The 22,288-nt window shown below is 35.0% G+C and overlaps 2 protein-coding genes across 2 annotated transcripts in view; both read left to right on the top strand.

Moving 5' to 3' along the window:
- LOC130591967 (protein PIN-LIKES 3-like) overlaps positions 1-22,288 on the top strand; it is a 65,905-nt gene that overhangs the window by 5,658 nt on the left and 37,959 nt on the right. Inside the window, exons 3-4 of the mRNA XM_057395989.1 lie at positions 21,154-21,278; positions 21,566-21,687. Of these exons, the coding sequence (XP_057251972.1) occupies positions 21,154-21,278; positions 21,566-21,687 (247 nt within the window). The remainder of the gene's footprint in view (positions 1-21,153; positions 21,279-21,565; positions 21,688-22,288) is intronic.
- LOC104890496 (uncharacterized) lies at positions 17,570-18,198 on the top strand. The gene is made up of 2 exons (XM_010676005.4): positions 17,570-17,968; positions 18,065-18,198. Exons 1-2 carry the CDS (start codon positions 17,595-17,597, stop codon positions 18,099-18,101), a joined length of 411 nt encoding a protein of 136 aa, XP_010674307.3. The 5' UTR covers positions 17,570-17,594; the 3' UTR covers positions 18,102-18,198.

Raw genomic sequence — 22,288 nt, 5'->3', positions numbered from 1 at the left:
TTTTTTCGTTTTCCCCTGTCATTCCTCATTCTCTTACTCAATGTCTTCCTATAAGTGCAGTTCTCTCACCCTCGGGTCGCTACTATATATACAACTATCCCATTGCTGTCTCTTCAATATCATTTTGTTCATTGTTCATTATTAGACCTCAATTATATAAGTCAAAGAGGGGAGCGATGGTATCCCCTCTTTAAAATACTTATATACCTTTAATCTCACATAAAATAATAAAGAAAAAATTTTCTTAATTTTTTCTTCATTTACAAATATGGGTAAAGGAAGTTATACATAACCATAAAAAAAATACATAAAAATGTGTAAAAAGAGAAAACTCACAATTAAAAATATAAATTGATGATTAAATCAAATTTCAAATAATTATAAAAACAAAGATTTATGGAGATTCTTACTATCTAAATAACTCTCGGTTGCAACAGCAATTTCAAATAACATGCATAAATAAACCATAAAAGAATTAATAAACTTAGATTAAAAAAAATTGGGCTCACAACTAATTGAGATAATATATAATTAAAGAGATGAACATACATAATTAGATAGTATCAATTTATAATTTTTTTATTGAAGCACTACTCACCATAGTACTCCCTCCGTTTTCTAAAGATATTCCTTGTTCCTGTTACTACATATACCAATGAGAATCAATTGGTGTGAGATGTGGGGTGAGTAAAGTAAGAGAGAAAAAAGGGATTAAGATAATTAAACAAATAAAAAAGGGTTAAAGTAGGAGAGAGAAATGGAGTAAAATTGAATTAATAATGTAATAGTGGACCATATGATAGGGACATCAGAGGGTAAAAAGGGGAAAAAAATTCCAAATAAGGAATAAAGTAAAAGAGGGAAGATCTTTTGGAAACGCACTTAAACGGAAATAGGGAAGATTTTTAGAAACGGAGAGAGTATATACCTAAAAACCTCAATTACCAGTGAAATTAAATTGAACTAATACTCATAAAATATATGTATTTTCAAATAAATAGGAAACATAATCTAGATCATTGTTTAAAAGGAGAATTGTTGAATTATCTAGCAAATACAAAATAACATATCCTACCTCGGCATAGTCCTTTATAGAAAACATTGATATTTCCACTAGAACAATGCAAATAAAAAATAATAACGCTCATCAATATTCACCGTAAATATTACACACTTAAGTTAGTTTTTTGACACCTTTTGATGTTAATATTAATATTAATATTTCGTCGCACGTATCGCGTGCATATAGTGCTAGCTAGTATGAAATAAATGAGTGAGAGAATGAGGTAAAAAGGTTAAAAAGGCTCAAAATGTAATACACGAAGTTACAACACGCACAGCCCAAGAGAGTCAACACCGCAAAGAAAATCGAACCCAACCACTAGTAGAATAAATGCTACTTGCTGCGGTTAAAAAGTGCCCTATTGCGGCGGTTTTGGACGCGTAGCAATTAAGGGGGCAGCAATAGGTATTAAATATATTGCTGCGGTTTTTAACCGCAACAATATTTACCAATATTGCTGCGGTTTTGAGTCCAAACCGCAACAATATTGTAAATTTTTGGTGACATGTCAGGTTAATGTTGCTGCGGTTTTGAGTCCAAACCGCAGCAATATAGTTTTTTCTGATGACATGTCACCTTGCTGACATGATATATTGCGGCGGTTTGGACACAAAACCGCAGCAATATTGTTTTTTTATACAAGAAAGCAATATTGCTGCGGTTCTTGGCCAGAAACCGCAGCAATATTGCTCATATTGCTGCGGTTTCTGGCCAAGAAGCGCAGCAATATTGCTTTTTTTTTTTCTTGTTATATATTAGTGATGAAGAAGCTATATATGCAACTTTGATGAAGCTATGCAGCAATAATGCTAATAAATTTTCTGCATAAATTTTGGCAGAGCCCCGTTTGTAAATTGGATAAACCCATAATAGGGAATTAACCTGTACAACCAATAACATCTACTAGATCCACCATCCAAGCAAATCCAAAATCCATCAAACAACCACCATGATCTCCAACATACATCATCCAATATTCAATCCAACAACCAACATCATATTCAACCCAACCAACATCATAAATACAATTCCATAATAATCCAACAAAAATATTTAGCGCAATACAACATATATATATATATCATGAAATCCATCACTACAATGTTGGTTGGTACACGTTGCAATAATGTATATATTCGTCTAAAGTTAGAAAAACAAAAAATATAACATAAATTAACTAACCTACGCAATGCACTCATCAACAAAGTATCTTGCCCACTTATTTTTCACTTCATTGATTTGATCCTCCGTACAAGGATCTTTGGTAAAGGTTTGAGCAACCTGAAAATAATTTACCAAAGTTAGCATCAAATAGTTAAAATATATTAAATATGAAATGAATAATTATATGAACTTACTTTGTCCATATCCAACGAACCAAAATATGAAGCGAGTACGTCAAAAATGTACCGAATCACAAAATAACCGCACTCCGTGCCTCCTTGTTGTTGCGGGCACTTTATCAAAAGTTATAAAAAAATATGAGAAAACTTACCGTATAATGAGAATAAAGTAAGCTTTAAATTGAATCAAGCTATTCGATCAATACATACCTCAACATATTTCCACAAAAGCTTCTCTCGACGAACTCTGTGGCCGCTCATCCTAAACCTCCTAAAAGCACTAGATAACACAACATTGTTTCATTTATTCTTTAATTGTGGAATGTTAACATCTCAATTCATTTAAAGTATAACAAAGGCAACAAGTAATGGCGATTGACAACTAAAACGTCTTATCTCAATTATATAAGGGAAGGGGAGGAGCAATGATATCCTCTTTTGAAATGCCTATTTTGCCCCCTTCCCTTTCTAAATTACAAAAGGAATGTCAAATTCAACATTGGCACTCAAAGAAAACTACCGAAAATTAATTTACAACACTCACTCACAAATCACTTAAAAGAAGAAACTTTACAAATCATTCATACAATTGAGAAAATCATGTTATAAAAATCACGCAGATCACTCAAATAATCAGGAAACTTTATGAAAACTTAAAATTAACATATAAACTAAAACTAATAACCTAGAACGTCATTACATACAAAAACATTTACAAAAAATTACTTACAAATCACTATTCTCAAGAATCATTCATAATTACATACTCACAAAAGTTACCTATACACACAAATCTGAGAAAAACATAAGATTTTGACGGCGATATCACACATTCATCCATCGGCAATTTACGAACTTCCAAAAGGGTACATAATTCTTTTAACCTTCAAAATTATTTCACATTAGTTGAAATAAACAATAACAAGTTAACAACTTAGTCGACTATTACGTAGTTAAAAAAATGGAGATGATAGCAATGAGATCAAAAGGGCTTTTATACAATCAAACTTAAATTTAATTCATTTTCATATAAAATAAATTTAGTTTTTTCTTAAAAAAATGTCAATATTAAAATTTTTGCAAAAAATCCATGTTCAGAAATAAATTTTGAAAAACAAAACGATATCAAACTTTTTACGAACAACTTTTGCAAAAACCCATTTTCAGAAAAAAAAAAAAAAACTACATTAATTTGTGAAAAGTAACATTCCAATATCAAATTGTGTATGAATAATTTAAAATTTCATTTCAAATATAATTTAAGCTCAAAGTGTTAAAATTTAGAAAAGGACAAAATTTAAAATGATGAAAATTTTAAATATCAATTTGTGAAAACAGAATTTAGAAGTTAGACAAGGGAAAAAAAAAAGTGAATTGCTTTCCGATTATAATTTTGGGATCATGGATCAAATTTTACCCTTGTTAATGCCTAAAAAAGGTAAAATTTTGTGTTTTGAAAAAAATGAGGCATGCATAGCATGCGCAAATTGCTAGTCTTATATAAGCCAAGGGGTGAGCTACGGTGTTATCTTATAAAAATTACTCTTCTATCCTTCACTTATCAAAAAATGCTAATTATAAAATATTCAATGCCTTCTTGATCTATATTTATGTGTAATAACTAATAAGGAAACTTAAGATTGCCCAACTTATAATAAGATGTAATGTACACATAAGATATTTCCCAAAAAAATATGCTTAAAAAGAGAAATTTTTGATTGAAAATTAAACTAATTTAACTAAAGCAATTCCAAACAATTAAAAAGTAAAAACTTACAAAGTTTCTTTCTAACTAAACTTCCAATTGCAATCACAATTTCAAAGAACATACATTAACATAAAACATACCAAAAAAAGGGGATAATGCTTTTTTATTTTTTGCCTTTTTATAGTTGTCTTATGTGTCGATTAGGATAATTTATCATTTTATTTATTTGAAGGCTCATAGTGGTCGTTTGTGTTAATTGGGATAATCCATATCATCATTATTTGAAAATATGTCCGTAATTCAGATATATCAAAAAAATAGACTTATATCATCCAATTTCTCAATGTAATGTTACGCAATGGATTACACATATATTAATGATATTAGCATACATCATCCAATAATATCAACTTATAGTACATTATGATACAAATTCATTTATTACATCGAAAAAAAGTTGTGAATGATCAAAGTAAACTACAATAAAATAGTGTAAGTGCATTTAGCGCTTTTTATTTTCAATATTAATATTAATATGTCTTCGCACGCGCATATGAGACTAGTAAGGTACTAAGGTAATATCATTTTTAGAATAATTTTTCTATAATATATTTTTCACAAAAATGACTTTTAAAAGATAAGTTATAACAAACGTATCTAAAGTCAAATATAGGAATTTTCTTTTACTAGGCAAGTTAAGTATGTACTCTCCCTCGTTTTTTTTAATCTACACACTTTTCTTTTTGTCCGTTTCTTTTTAATTTGCATGCTGTTGTTTTTTCTATTTTTGGTAACATATCACATCTACTTTCTTCTCTTTTTCCACCCATGTCATTTACTTTGTAATATTTTAACCCACTCTTTTGTTTCTCTCTCTCACTTTTCAATTTCTCTCTCCACCTTTTGTACTTTCTCCTTGATTCTCCCCCGAAGTGAAGTGAGTAAATTAAAATGAAACGGAGAAATTATATATCAAGACACCAAATATTTAACCTAAACACCACTCTAAACTGAATAAAGTGTTCTAATTTAGGGAAGAAAAACTATACATAAAAAGTACAACTGTAAAGTCAATAACCAAGTATAGTCTCTCCTTGTTATTTTCTTCAGGTTTCACAACACCAATTCTCTCTTTTATAGTCTATTTAACACTCTTAAATCTTGTGAGACTTGCGAATAACTTTGTGTCAGAAGGCTTCATTCCTATTTCCTACACTTCCAAATACTGTAAACTAAAGCAGATAGACCAGAGTACCACACAACTCTCTGAAACTTAAGACTTTCTGCTTCTCAAAATCCAAATAATCAACCTAGCTAAATCATGAGTCATACCAGTAATTCCTAGCCAACTATTTATCTCTGTGATGCATATCAAGCTATAAATGCTCATGAGTTTCATGACCATTTGCACAAAAATTAAACAACTAGGAGAAGAGCTCACTCCAATTCTAGCAAGCGTAGCTGTAGTCTGCAGCTTTTCTTGCACGGCCATCCATACAATGAATCTATGTCTAGGAATGCTAAATATATTCCAAACCATAGAATCCTAATGGACTTAAGGGAGATCACCCATCAATTTATCATAAACCTTCATCACATTATAGTGGGACAAGCATAGAAATCTTCTCTGGAATAAGTTTTTAGAACATGTACAATGGGTGAGTTGGTCTTAATTGGTCTTTGAGTTTTTTTTCTTTCTCTCTCATTTCCTTCTTCTTACACCTCACATCCCACTAAAACTCCCACCAACTCTTTTTTTTTTCTTACAATAGTTTGGTTGGTCTTACTTGGTTTTTCTATTTTTCTCTCCTACTTTTACCAAACCCCACAATATTCTCTCTCTTCTTATACTTGTATTTTTATATGAAATAGATGATTTCAATTAATAAAACCTAATTGAATTACGTTAAATTAATTACGATAAATTAAATTACGTTAGAAGCTAATTAGCTAATTAGCTTACGTTAAATTAAATTAGCTAACTTGATATTATATATTAAAAAAGGAACACATTACATAAGATAGATAATTTAAAAAATATACATACATGAAATTTTAGTGAGATGTGAATTTTGTGGGTGGTTTGGATTAGTTTGGGAGTAATTAGGATTATTTGAATCCATAATATTGGCTTAGTATAAGTCATATAGGTAGGAGAAAGTAATTAGAAAAAAATAGGCTGGGAAGAAGTTTGGTAAAATATACGAAATTCAGACTCAATTTATAAATAAAAATACTTTATACCCGTTATTGTAATTTTTTTAAAAAAAATAATAAGCTGATTTTTTTATTAACATTACAAAAATTAGAACGTTGCAAATTAAAGGGAAGATTGTAGTAGACAAAAATGCCAAGTGGTGTGCTACCATTGGAGATGTGCACTCCATCTGATGTACTGCTAGTCTGGAAATCAAGACCAACCAACTCCAAAAGCATCACCAATGGATGGGTTGGTCTTAAGTAGTTTTTATGTTTTTGTCATTCTCACTCCTTCTCCCCTTCTTACACCTCACATCCCACTAACCAACTCATCTTTTTTTTGTCACAATGGTTTGGTTGGTCTTACTTGGTTTTCTATTTCTCTCTCCTACTTTTACCATACCCCACCATATACTCTCTCTCCTACTTTTACCAGACCCCATCATATATACAATGTTTATTTTTTATATGAAATAGATGATTTAAATTAATAAAAGCTAATTAGATTAAGTTAAATTAATTACGAGCTAATTAGCTTAAGTTAAAGTAATTATGATAAATTAAATTATGTTACAAGCTAATTACCCAATTAGCTTACGTTAAATGAAATTAGCGCTAACTTGAGATTATAGTAAATATGTGTTAATTAGCTTACTTTAAATTAAATTACGTTAACATGACATTATAAATTAAAAAAAACGAACACTTTACATAATATAGGTAATTTAAAAAACACAACTATATGAAATTGATACATAAAGATAGATAATTTAAAACACAAATACATGATAGATTGATACATAAAGATAGATAATTTAAAACATACAAATACATGAAATTTGAAATTACTTAAACCATAATTAATTAAATAAAGTTAGTTATTCAACTTGACGATTAGGCCCAAACTTACGCCATATGTGTTCAACCAAGTTATTTTTTAGTGAGATGTGAGTTTCCCCATCTCGCATCTCAGATCTTCTAGATCTCCATGTATGCAGCTAAATTTCGCGCATCAAGTCTTCCGTTGAATGAGTCTTATGCGGCTTGGTTAGATGACCCCTTGTTATTTTGAGTTTGAAGTTGATCATATTCATTTGGATCTCGGTAATTTTGATAAATATCACGCTCATCATCAACAATCATATTGTGCATGATGATACATGCCATGATTATTTTCCACAATATGTCTTTATCCCACGCGAGAGCGGGTTTGCAAATGATTGCAAATCTAGCTTGCAATACTCCAAATGCACGCTCTACATCTTTTCTAATAGCTTCTTGATATTATGTGAATAGTCTTTGTTTGGGGGCTTGGGGGAGCTTTATTGCGGGGATGAATGTTGACCATCTCGGGTAGATGCCATCAGAAAGATAGTAACCCCATGTTATAAGTTGTCCCGTTCACTGAGAAGCTGACCTCTGGAGCTTTTCCTTGTAGGACATCATCAAAGACGAGAGATCTTTATAATACGTTTATATTATTTCATGAACCCGCAGTGCCAAAAAAAGCATGCCATATCCATAAGTCACTTGAAGCAACCGCTTCTAAGATTATGGTTGCTATTTTGCTTCTTCCTTGATACATTCCTTTCTAGCCCCGAGGACAATTCTTCCAGTTCCAGTGCATGCAATCGATGCTTCCCATCATGCATGGGAAGCCACGACGCTCGCCTTCATGTAGGAGACGCTCAATGTCACTTGCATTTCCCTTCCTCAAGTATTCAGGTCCATCTCTAGCAACAACCCCTTCGACAAAATGAAGAAGGCATTCTCTAGCGGTACTTGAAGCAATTTTCAGGTACTCATCAACAGCATCATAGGCTGAACCATATGCCAACATCCTGATAGCCGCTGTGCATTTTTGTATTTCATATGCACCCATCCTTCCAGTAGCATATGGTTTTTGCTTAAAGAACTTATCATCTTGAATTGTTACACCTTCGACAATACGAAGGAAAACATGTTTATGCATACGAAACCTTCGACGAAAAATATTCTCGGGGTATAGAGGTTCGTCGTTAAAATAATCATGAAACAATCTTTCATGAGCTTCCTCACGTTTCCTATGCACAAATTTTCTAGTATGGGGTGCAATTTCTTCTTCATTTTTTTGCTCAGCATCAACGGATTGACTCCATTCTATGTAATTTTGAACCATGTAATTAAAAAATTCAGATGCTGAACTAGAAGAACTTGACTCATAGTTCATTTTGGAGTGGTGTTTTTCTAGAAAATAAGAGATTGAGAAGGAAAAATCCATCATATGTACATATCAATAACTCATTTACAGATTACAAAAAACAATGCAATGTAAGAGTAGACATATCAATGTAATGTAGGAGTAGACAATTCAATGCAATGTAGGAGTAGACAATTCAATGCAATGTAAGAGTAGACAATTCAATACAATGTAGGAGTAGACAATTCAATGCAATGTAAGAGTAGACAATTCACTGCGGCACTATTTGTGATACTATTCAAGGTCAGATGAGTAGACAATTCAAAACAATACTATTTGTGACATTATTCAATATCAGGTGATTAGACAATTCAATATAATAGTAACAATAACAATAATAATAAATAGAATAATAATGAAAACGATGATGATATGATATGATAATAATAATAATTATAATGATAATGATAATGATACATTCATAATCAAAAGTTACGACACATACGTATTGATAATTAAAGTATGATACAACTAAATTGCAAAATGAAACCAATTAAAAACATGAACACTAACTAAACATATTTATCCTTAAATTGTAGCTTAAGTTTTTCATACATCTCTCTCTCATCCGAATCAAGGGAAGACTTAACCATTAATATATTTCAAATTTTGAACTTTCTATCTTCCTCTTTCGTTGATTCTCTCAGTGCATTATGCTCCTTTTGATACTCAAGTAAGTCTTCTCCCAAACTAATCCTCCTCGTAAATTCTGAAGAGGATGGAGATGGAGAACCGGATATTTGGGCTTTTCTCCTACACTTAATTTTCTTGACGCCGTCTGGACGTTTTGAGCTCACACCTTCATCTGAACCATATCGTTTGGAGCTTCTGCCACTCATTTGGGTGCCATCTGTCCATTTGTCGTAGTGTTTCGGAACATTCCATGCATGCTCCAATGTAAATCAGGGCCCATGGACTTTTTTCTACATCTCACGGCTTCAGTCAGGACGTCTTCGTCATTACAGCCGGACCCCTTCTTCCTTTTCGCCTATATATCCCGACCCATGCATTCACATCTCCGTTGATTTTTTTCCAACGACTAGTAAGAGCTTTGAATGTCCTTGGGCGTAAAGTTGGATTGAGTCGTCGTGACTCTTCCACCATCTCAAATACTGAACCCTAAAAACCGTCACCATTTTGGTCGGTTCCCTTTAACACATCTCCTCCGCACTCTAGATATGCCGAAATGAGTGCATGATCTTCATTTGCACTCCATTGAAACTTTGATGTTGTAGCTTATTTTGAAAAAGGAGTGTTTTCAATTTCTTGTGATTGGATTTCAACTACATCGTCGTTTTCGTTAGGTTGTTCATGTTGTTGAGAAATACGTTGGGATATAGGAAAAGATGGTTGAACTTGTTGTTGGGATAGATGATTAGAACTTTGTGGAGATTTTTGTGTTGCTTGTTGGTAATTCGATTGGATTTGGAAAAACATAAACATTTTTTGAAATTCCAGATTTTGTAGCACACTTGAATCTATATGAAAATTATTTTGGGGATTTTATGGGTGGTTTGGATTATTTTGGGAGTAATTAGGATTATTTGAATCCATAATATTGACTTAGTTTAAGTAATATTAGTAGGTAGAAGAGAGTAATTAGAAAAAAATAGATTAGGAAGAGGTGTGGTAAAATATATTGTAATTTGGGGTCAATTTATAGATAAAAATATTTTATACCCGTTATTGTAATTTTATTTTATTTTAACCTGGTTTTTTAATTTACGTTACAAATTTTGTAACGTTAATAAAATTACATTTGAACTACAACCAAGAGGGAGGGAAGGAAATCTGGCAAGAATAACACGCGTGGCAGCACCTGATTCGCTGCTCAGTGGGGTCTGACGCGCGTCAGACCCACAGACAGCAAACAGGATGTTGTTGCCTTAAATAGTGTTTCACTTTACGCGTGGCAGCATCTCACGCCTCTCCCTCTCTTAAACTCACACGTGGCAGCTTTTCACGCCTCACCCTTTGATCCAACTCAACGTTTGCTTTTTTTTTAAAAAAAATATTGTGCCCAACTTTTTTGCCACTTGTCATCTTCTCCCTCACCCTAAGCACGCCATTCGAGGTGATATTGGTCTGGAATTCTAGACCAACCAACTCCAAGGACCAAGTTCCCAATGGTTAAACCAATTAAAACTAGTTTTACTATTTGCTAGACCGATTAAAACTAGACCATTGTAGATGCTCATTGTCCTGCTTTGTAGCAATATCCAAAACATATTTACCCATGCCGACTATATTATACTTTCTGATATTCCTGAAACCCAATCCACTTGCTGACCTATCACAAACAAAATCTATCCTAAGAAACATTACCAGGATTAGAACAATAATAGTCACCATTCCACAAAAATGCATGCTATGCATATCCCCTTAATATCATGAAGCACACACTTTTAAAGAACATGAATTTGGGCCCAACACATATGCAAAGTCATGAGCACTGTATTGACTACAAAGCTCTAGCTGCATAAGAAAAGGTGCTTAGAGCTCCACATTCTTATACTTGCAGACATCTTTTCCACTAAACAATCACACTGAGCCACATAAATTCTCTTTGAGCAAATAGGTACTCCTAAGTACCTAAAAGGTAAAACTTTTAGCAAAACCTGAGAAATGCACCACTCTATGCATATCTTGATCAGACATCCTACAACTGTACAATGAAGACTTAAAAAATTAGCTTTTAATCTTGAAGAATGATAAAAAAATCTTAAAAGAACCAGTTAGACAGAAGGGAAATCACCTTTGCAACATAAGATTAAGTCATCAGCAAAGCAAAAATGTGAAAGCTTAATAATAACTTTATATCTAAGGTGAAAATGAAATTGAGGCAGATTACTCACATTCTTCAACACTCTAGAAAGATATTCCATGCGGACTAAAAAGAGCATGGGAGACATAAGGTATCCCTACCGTAACCCCCCACGCATACTACCATTTACCATTAAAGAAAACTTTAGAATAGTTATGCACTCCATTGTAAGGTCAATGAACTATTCTAGAAACCCCAAATCAACTAACATTTCCTTTAAAAAATTGCAATAACTACTATAAAAGTCATTCTTTTTGGACGCTTGGAGCTCGACGACTTCATATAAGTGCTGGTGGAAATATTGATTCCCGTATTTTGTCGACGATTTTTTAGCCCAAGAGCTTTATGAATAACTCTAGGCGTTGCGCGTTCACGTGCCTTGCACGTGTATTACTTTGAGTATTTGCAATTTCGAAAGAGAGAGAAACAGACGTGTCAATTTACTCCAATATTCAACCACATCACTATAACTCCCTAGCACACCACGTCATAAACCCTATTGAATTCATCACTTCAATAATTCACTATTCGATTAAATTTCGAGATGGACGCATGTGCTAGAATTTCTAGGGTTACACTAGTGATTCCAGTTTTGCTGAATTATGAACAATTTCTAGAGCAATCGGGATGGTGGTTGTTCATTCGTTGACGTTTCTTACTTTTTTGCATTGCCATTCACTATAATCGTATTACATACTTCCAACTATTTTTGTCACCAACATTCTCAGGCCCGGTCCTGAACTTTTTTGGGCCCTAGGCAAAATAAGATATTGGGGCCCCTTAAAAAATGCAATTTATAATAGAACAAATTAAAAACATATGACAGTAGTTATATTATAATAAACTCGTTTAAGCCAATGTAATTTTACAAATAAATTTACCAAAAAAAAATTAGATATATTTGACACATCACTTAGCAAATTAGGTTCATTTTGAACATCATTAGGCTCATTTGGGCCATTATTTTCATTGACTTCTTCATTCAAATTTTCATTTGGGTGGTCTAATTCTCATGAACTAGATTTCTAACAACAAATTTGTCAATAGCGCCTTGCTATGATTTTAGTAACTTTGCAGTAAGTTTTCTCTTTTTCTTTTTTTCACTTCCAGATAAATATTTTTTAGGCAGCATATTTGCGCGTAAGAAAATAAATCAAACACTCACATCATATTACAAGAAAATTAGAGAATGTACTGATAACACCTTGATCAATGTTTAAGAAAATTAGCAAACCACAACCGTCGTTGGAAGGCTGGAATGGGAGCGGACCACCGTCGTGAGGCAGAGATACCAGAATGCGACTCGACAGAATTCGGCAATCTTCCATCGACAGTCAACCAAAATTCCCCAAAAAAATTCTTAATTTCGAAATTTCTTAATAAATTGATTGAGAGTAAAATTTATGAGTAAACATTATACAAATGCAAGTTTCCCCTATTTAAATTGTAGAAAAAAAAATTCGTTGCTATAATAAAGAGGAGGTTAACAACAATATTTTGGGAATTATGAAAATTTTCATGATTTTAATGGTGATTAGAAAAAATTATGGAAATTAAAAGAGGATTAAATTTGAGTCTTGGAAGGAGAGAGAAAATAATGAAGAGTGAAGAAGATGAACATATGAAGCATTTGGGAAATTGAGAATTGGGTTTGACTTTAAATGTTTGACAGCAGAACACTTCTCATTCTTGCCTAGTTAGTTCACGCCATTTACCTATATTATTGCTAGGGAATTTTTTTGTTTTTTTTCGATGGGCCCCTTGAAGGCATGGGCCATGGGCCATTGCCCCTTCAAACAAGGCTCAGGGCCGGGCCTGAACATTCTCACGGGGTAAGTTCATGGTAATTATAATTTTATATGTGTTGTTCTAGAGTTCTTTAGATCCTAGGGTTTCTGGTCCATGTATGTTAGTTTTTCTGAGCTATGTCCTCTTCTTTATTGGGTTTTCTGAGCTATGTCCTCTTCTTTATTGGGTTTTCATACCTTGCAATTCTCATTTTTTCTTGATTGTCGTGCGATTATGGTAGGAACGTGGCGATCGCAAGTAGTCTTTTGTTTCTTTTTGATAAAATTTAAACTTTTAGTATTGACTCGGTATTTTTCTCTCTTGTAATTTTTTTAAAGAGAAATTTCAGTAATTGAAGGTCAAACGGCATCTACAATAGATATTAAAGAAAAACAAGATACAATTAAACAAGGTTAAATCAAATTCGTCTTCGAAGAAACTATAATGAACCACATCAAACAATACAGCGCAACCCCCTTGTATTTGCTGAATCAAACAACTATTGATGAGCAAGTCTATCATTCGGACATAGTTTGGGAAGAGCATTCTTGATCAAGCCATGTTAACCGCATCCGAGATTCCAATACCTTCATGTTGAGTCTTGAACATCTACCAATAAGAACAGTTTCTCATACCTAAAAACAAAACCACCACACTCACAACTCCCATAAGGGAGACAGAGACTAAAAACCCCACAACAGGGTTTGAAGAAATCTCTTAAAGAGATACTAATTTATTCAACAAAACAAGAAAATAAACTAAAAACTAAAAATAGAAGGGAAAAGGGGGCTTACGATGGATGAATTCATCCATACTGATGAAGAAGGAGTAGGGAAGGTTAGGGTTTTAAAGAGAAAAAAAGAGAGGGGGCACATCTAAACACTTTTTGAAATTCAATTACTCTTTCTCTCTTGTAATTGCTTTGATGTTGAAAGCAATGATTTTGGTATCAATTCACAATTCAATTATGGTGTTAATTGCTATTTATTTATTTGTTTAGTCCTAATTTCAAATTCTTAGTAGTAAACAAAGGGAAGGACTGAAGGAATGAAAGTGAAACAGTGATTTATTTTGTTTCTCTATTAGTGAGATCAATTTTACAACCCGTTTACTATCGAGATTACTAATTCTTGTCTCATCGCTAATATAAGTGGTGTTGCTTTTTAGAGGCGTCGAGAACAATTTTCTTGACGATTTTTGGCGTTGAGAAATGGGCTAAAAAGTGTTCAGATTACACGTATTATGTAGTAGTTAATTCAAAATATTATAAGCCTTTTCTAAGTCGAAATTAATCATAAAGCTTGGACTAGCAGGCTTCCTACCATTTTCCTTTGCAATATCTTGAACAGCCATGATGTTGTGAACAATGTATCTACCATGAACAAACCTACCTTGATTCTCAACTATGATATCTGGCAAAATATTTCTCAAACTACCACATATGACTTTAGTGATACATTTATAAATTGTTTTGTAGCAAGGCCTAGTGTCACTAACATTACTAAGGCACTTAATTTTAGGAACCAAAGCAGTCACAGTTGCATTTAGCTCCTTGAGAAGCTTCCTTCCTCTAAGAACATCTAAACTAGCATCTGTAATATCTCTTCCTATAAATTCCCAAGCATCTCTAGAAAAGTGCCTTCCAAATCCATCTAGACCCGAAGCTTTATTCTCAGGAATGCAAAATAAAGCTTTCTTCACCTCTTTTGCAGTGTAGGGGAGTAGTGAGCATATGCCTATGTTCTTTAGTGAGGAGAGGACCACTGTAAAATATCTATGCAACAACATACCTTGTAGCACCTTAACTACTACCTAGCTAGTGTTGATAATAAGATAAGAAAAAAACATTCACCTCTATAGGAGAATCTCTCCAAACATTATCAATGTCTTTAATGGTATACACATTATTCTACACTTTCCTAGTCTTGATGCTCTTATGAAATAGAGTAGTGTTTTCATCACCATTTTTCACCCAATTTAGCTTAGAAACCTGTTGTCTAAGATGTAAATCTACAGAAATCAAATAACTTAATCCAGAATAATAAGAACGAGTTGCTCCATGGTATGATGAAGACTGCCTTAGAAACCAATTTCGCCACCACAGGTGCGGATTCACGATGATGTTCGTTCCTCAAGGTTCACACAACTATCTCTGACTCCGTGCACCCAGATCAAAGATTGACATTTCTCAAGAACTGCTCAAATCTCAGATGAAATAGGGTAGGCTTGTGTTTTAGGGTTAGAATAATGAATAACTCGGTTTTGGGGTGAGGTATCTATAAAAAAACATAAAAAGGAGTCCCCAGAAATCGCGAAAACCAAAACCCACAAAAAAAAGAATTCGCCCGGGAGGGTCAGGCGGAGACCGCCCAGTCGGGCTCGCAAGGAAATAAATTGCCAAAGAAAGAAATATCGTCTCTCCCGGTTGGGCGAGCAAACCTGGCTGAAGACTCGTCTTGCTCGGCTGGGTCGGCGAACCCTCGCCCGGTCGGGCAAAACGAACTAGGTCCGAATTCGCGTTCACTTGGATTTATCCAACATGTTGCAAGAACTCCAAATGAGCTTGATTTATAAAATTATACTCCTTGACAACCTCAAGCTCAACATCACCTAATAAACGATTCCCAGGATTTTCATGCATCAATTCTTGAGCACAAATCATATTCTGATGAGCCTTCAATTCAGCAGCCTGATTATCACTAAAACCTATTTTATTCAACTCCTGAAGCTCCTTCTTTATCAACTTCATCTTCCTACTGAATAAAAACATTTTAGAGCCAACAATTTGAGCATTCTAGCATCTATTAGCTCTTTTTGAGAAATCAGGATATAATCTTCACAAGCTGTAAAATTAGGAAAATAGTGTCTATTTGTTTTTACTATTTTTTATAACAACTACCTCATAAGAGTTTTTTTTTCTAACAAAACAACAACTAACTATTATCCAACTTTCTTTAAGTGACACTACCAAATAACGCAAATCATTAATAAATTATCTCAATAGGCTCACATACTTTCCTTTTCCACACAATTTCATATTTTACTAGTATTTGGGCCCGAGCGTTGCTCCGGATTGGTATTTTTTCCGAACTTGATATGCATTTTTTTTCCATTCCATTAAAATATATTAAGGAAAGGTCAACATTTATAAGGTACAAATATAATAATGTGAAAAATATGATTAAAAGTTGGTTGAGATGGTAATTGTGTCATGTATAATATCAAGAGGGCAGGAGTTCAAATCTTGTTGCAAACTAATTTTACTTTTGTTAATTGACATGATAGCCTTGTAATATATTTGTATAGATGCTTTCATATCATCCATCTCGTTAATTCGTAGCATTACATCGAATACCAATAGTGTTCAAAATTGTATATTTAGCAACCACTAGTTGCATCACTTCAAAAAACAAAATTGGGGTTCGCGATGATATTGTTTCCAGCGTTTTGGAAATTATGATTTTTAAGATTGGGGAATTGGGGGTAATTATATGAATTGGGAATACCTATTTATTAATTTTGCGAAAACAATTTGGAACTCGGGTCCTCGGAATATTGCAGATCAAGGTAATCAACATTTGGAAATTAGGAATAATTCTTTGTTGGAGTCCACCAACGGAATTCATTAATGCTTTTCACCATTTGGTACTGCCACTAAAAAAATTGATAATATGTAAAAAAAAAAAAAAAAGCAACAACTACCGCGGTTAGTTTTAGTTGCAACATGTTGATTTTCACATTAACCAATGCATAAGTTTAACCCTTCTTATATCTATTTATAGATAGATAAAATTAAAAAAAAAATGTGAAAATAAATGTTAAGCCTAATTTATAAGAATTTTTTCCTTGAATAATGCTAAAAAGGGGATTAATTCCCAAAATGTGTGACATCACCGCTTTTGTGTGCGTCATCTTGCTTCGAACTTGAATTCGAAGTATAGGAATGCTGCCATCAAGAACCTATTCGGAAAAGCTGCATATGCTAGGCAGAAAAGGAAGTTTTTGTACTATATGGATCGAATTGGCTCCATTAATGTCGAGGCAGCTAGATATCTGTTGGACATTCCCCTTCATCTATGGTCTCTACATCATGATGGTGGGTGTAGATATGGTGTGCAAACCACCAACATGTCTGAAGTGTTTAATGGTGTCCTAAAAGGAGCAAGATGTCTACCGATCACTGCTTTGGTAAGAATGACATTTTATCGTGTCAATTCTTATTTTGCTACAAGGAGAGAATTAGGTAGAAAAAGACTTGAGGAAGGCCATGATTATAGCCCGAAGGCGACTAACATCATTGAAAAGAACATGGAGAAGGCAGGTGCTCATGAGGTGATTGTGTTTGATTATGTGCGAGGGCTATTTGAGGTCACTACTGGTCGTGGAGACCGTATTGCGGGAAAGGTGGAAAGAAACACACGGTTAACTTAATGCAGAAGACATGTACATGTGAGAAAGTCATAATATATAAGTTGCCGTGTTCTCATGTCCTTGCGGTATGTCGTCACCGGAGCTTGTCATATAGTGGTTTTGTGGACGCTTCATTTCTGACTAGCTCGTATCGATCTACTTATATGTCCTTTTTCAAGCCTGTGCCTGATATGCATAATTGTTCTCCATATGATGGTCCGAGAATTATAGCTGATGAGAGGCTAAAACGTGGAGCTGGACGTCCACGGTCCACTCGAATACAAAATGAAATGGATGCAGCTGATAGGTCTGGCAAATATAGATGTAGCATTTGTAAGGTTTCAGGACACAATAAGCAAAGATGTCCTAATAAGAACGGTGAAGGAACATCTGGGTAAATGTTTTCATATTTTGTTAAATTTAAAAATTTATATTATTTCAATAGTCCTCATTTTGTTACTAACTGGTATATATTTTTTTTTCTTATTAGGTCTGATGGCGCAGTCCATCTTTCCCGGCCCCACTGATCGCAGCGTTCTCACCCTCCAGGACCAGCATCGGAGTGAGGATGTCTGGAGGGGAGTAGCGGACACGGTACTATCGTGTCGGTTGCATCATCACAGTCTCTATTGACTGGGAGATTCACGAGAGGGTTCTTCGGTATGTCGAGCGGGCTGGTTTTCTCGGCATACATCGTTTGGTAGGGGGAGGTTTGGAGATTGATAGACCACTTCTGACGGCATTAGTGGAGCGATGGAGGCAGGAGACCCATACATTTCATTTGACTGTTGGGGAGGCGACGATTACTTTGGAGGATGTCGCTGTTATCCTTGGACTTAGAGTGCACGGGGCACCTGTTACTGGTCGAGGCGAGGGTAACTGGGCTGCATTAGTTTTCGAGTTGTTAGGGATTTGGCCCAACACACCGGAGAACGAGCCCAAAGTTCTCCAGGGTTCGTCTTTGAGATTGACATGGCTTCGGCAACATTTTTTCTTGTTGCCGAATGATGCTGATGAGGTGACTGTACAGCGATTTGCCCGGGCTTACATTCTTGCATTGATGGGGTCCATTCTTTTTGCCGACAAGAGTGGAGATGCAGTCCAGGTTCTTTATCTCCCGCTTTTAGCTGATCTCGACGTAGCAGGGACATATAGTTGGGGTAGTGCGACCCTTGCATACCTGTATCGGCAGCTATGTCGGCATCACATAGGGGTGCGAGGGAGTTAGGTGGCCCTGTGTTGTTGTTACAGATTTGGGCATGGGAGCACATACACATTGGCAGACCTCGGATTTCGAGGGTGCGGGACCCACCTCCACAGTTTGACGAGGCCGTTCCTATTTTAGGCTCCCAGCATGTTCCGGGGATTGACCCCTTAGCTGTCAGGTAATATTCAATGTCTCACATTTGTTGACATTCTTTAGTTTCATTTTTCTCATGGATAATACGTATATTTCTTTTCAGTTGGCTTCGAGTACACATCATAGGTCCCACACAGCAGGTGGGCTTCCTTACTACAGGGATGCACTTGACCATCAGACGACGAGCAGGTACATAGGCTCGTACTTGCCTAACTTATATACATTGGTAGACTCTTCTTTTGCCTAATATTTGTAAGATTCTATTTTTTGTAGATGACTTGGCAGCCATATACTGATGCGAGCTGGCGTTTTACCTGCTATATGTCGAGCTGATCGACATGTATGGCGCACATGGCCCCACTTATCTGTTTCGACATTGTAGAGTTCCATTTCCCTGGTCGAGTTATGCGCCAGTTTGGATTCGAGCAGACGATTCCCGCACCTTCTGATACGAGCACAACCCTTCATGCCATAGATCGGAGGTCGAAGAACAAGAACTATCCGCTCAGACATCGACCTTACATTGCACATTGGGATGAGCGCGAGGGACACATAGTTCAGGGCACTCCTTTTAGTGGTCGTACTCCTGCCTTTGACGAGTATATGATATGGTTTCGTCGCATCACGAGGTTACGCCTGACGAATCCATCGAGGCGACCACCTTCTACACATTATCAGCCTGCGTCTGCAGATATAGTACTGGTAAGTTAACTGATTTTTAGTTGCACTTTTATTTATTTATACAACTATATAATATGTATTTTTTCTTTCTATTCAGGCACATACTTTATCTGATATTGCTCATAGGTGCGGTACTGTGCTAGAGGCTTCTGAGTCATTGCCTCCAGATATGGTGCGTGACTTGTATGCGCAGACATTGCAGACTATGAGGGGATGTGTGTTGATGCTGTTGGCCGAGCTGGACATGGCCACATCGTACGGGCGTGCCTACTTCTGCTGGATATACATCGACTTCTACATCTTCTACGTCTGCTGCCCATATATCTACCACATCAGCTTTGCTTTCACCTCCAGTCACTCAGAGGGCCTATCGACGACGTTCTGACACTACTCCCCTTCTCTTGATGCCATTGCAGAGACTCAATGAAACCACACCTAGCTCATCTACACCTTCACAAAAGAAGAAGAGAGGGTTTTAGAAGTTTCATTTAGTGTTTATGTAGTTAGTTAACATTATTTTTCTCACTCTAACTTGTAACAAATTTTTTTACATACATTTGAATGTGTATGAGTTGGTGATGAGTGATCAATGTGTGGCTTATATTTGGTGTTGTTGAATGGAATTTGGTGCTGGAATTTGCAGGTTGGATAATGTTGAAATTGGAGGTTGGATAATTGTTTGGAATTGCTGGAATTGCAGGTTGGATAATGTTGAAATTGGAGGTTGGATAATTGTTTGGAAGCTGGAATTGCAGGTTGGATGTTGTTTGGGATTGGTGGAATTTTTTTGGCGTTCTGGCAGTTGGCCAGTTATGTGGGAAACAATTGAGTGAGTTTTGTAGTGGGTACAAAACCGCTACTCTGAGTAGCGGTTTTAATGAATGAACGCACCTACCTGGAGTAGCGGTTTACCCGAGGGAGTAAACCGCTACTCAGAGTAGCGGTTCACTCATTAAAACCGCTACTCTGAGTAGCGGTTTAGGTGAATGAACCGCTACTCGGAGTAGCGGTTTACTTCAAACAAAACCGCTACTCCGAGTAGCGGTTTACCTCCGTTAAAACAAAAAAAAAACTTTTTTTCGCGTGCCGTCCTACGTGGACGGTACGCAGGGAAATAAAAAATTTTGTGGCACATTTTGGGAATTAATCCCCTTTTTAGCATTATTCAAGGAAAAAATTCTAATTTATAAAGATGCCACGTAACTTTATTTTGCCTTACATATACATCACCAAAGGTGGTCAAATGTAAGTTAATAGTGTAAAATCTCAAATTAAGTAAAAGTGAGAGTAGGAACTATTAGATAGTTTTTTTAGATAAATAGGTCATGTTCCAATAAGGGTTCCTTAAATAGACTCCAAAAGACATAGTTATACTAAATGTTTATTTTTCGAGTATCATATCTAATAAATTATGTATTTTGATCATCACATGTATTCATATTTGTATTGATTGTAATAAGTTAATTGTGATTTGTGATGCTTAATTCCTACTAGGATTCATAATTATTAAGATTACTTAGAGTTATGACTCTCTGTAGGTGGTTCATGCCCGTAAATATTTTAATTGCGTTTGTTATCGGATCAGCATTTGGATGGGTACTAATCAAGATCACTAAACCACCACCTCATCTGCAAGGCGTTGTAATTGGTTGTTGTACAGCAGGTTTATTACACGATACACACTACTCCTTTTATCTTTAAGCCGGTGTAATGCAAGTTCACTTTGTTTATGTTACAACACCATACTTCCAATCGTTTTTTGTTTTTTGTTTTTTTTTTTTTGTTTTTGAGGTGACTCCTAATCACTGTCAGTCTGTCACACCATGTTATAGTATTACTTAGAAGGGAGGAGGAAGTATAAGTATAAGATGCCCCATGTTTTTTAGTTGAATTACATGTTTTTCCCCGTGATTAACCTCGGTGAAGTTATTCCCAAATGCAAATGAACAGGAAACTTAAGGAACTTGCCTCACATACTCATCCCAGCGATATGCAATGAGCCTAAGAGCCCTTTTGGAGAATACTCCATCTGCATGGTTGATGGAGCAGCTTACGTTTCCATTACAATGGCGGTATGTATATTGTTTCTTCTTCTCTATACTTCACCATATGTTCGAGACTGCTATTGCCTGAGTTTCTGTTTAATGGTCACATTTTGTTATCTGTTGTCGAAGTTTCAGTAATAAAAACATATCATACATCATCTTGTTAGAGCCTCTTCAATTTCATTGCGTCTGTTTTAAATATTAGCTTTTACTAAATTTTATTACCAACAAATAAATTCATTTAGTCCCCACTAGGGACACTTCGGAAGTAGAGATATCCTCATTCTTCCTTCTATTACTCCCCAAAGTGTCTAGCTTGTAAACACACGTCGAGTTGACCTGCAACAAGTTCCGACTAAGGATGACAACGAGTTTGAATTGGACTGGCTCCTGCTAGTGGATCCAGATCCAAATCCTTATATTTTTATACATGGATATGGATGCAGAAAAGTCAAATTCAAATCTAGATCCATTCGATTTTCTGATCCACAGATTTGGATCTGGATCCACATGAATTCTTTTTTTACTTGAAAAAAAAAATACATAAAAGATTATATATAGAATTATCTCACTTAGTTCACTTTACAATAAAGAAACATTAACGAGAATTCTTTACTTGTCATAACAA

This window comes from Beta vulgaris, chromosome 6 (assembly GCF_026745355.1).
Source record: "Beta vulgaris subsp. vulgaris cultivar EL10 chromosome 6, EL10.2, whole genome shotgun sequence".
NCBI classification, from domain to species: Eukaryota; Viridiplantae; Streptophyta; class Magnoliopsida; order Caryophyllales; family Amaranthaceae; genus Beta; species Beta vulgaris.
The sequence above is the reverse complement of the archived record's forward strand: the minus strand, read 5'-3'. Positions and strand labels throughout refer to the sequence as shown.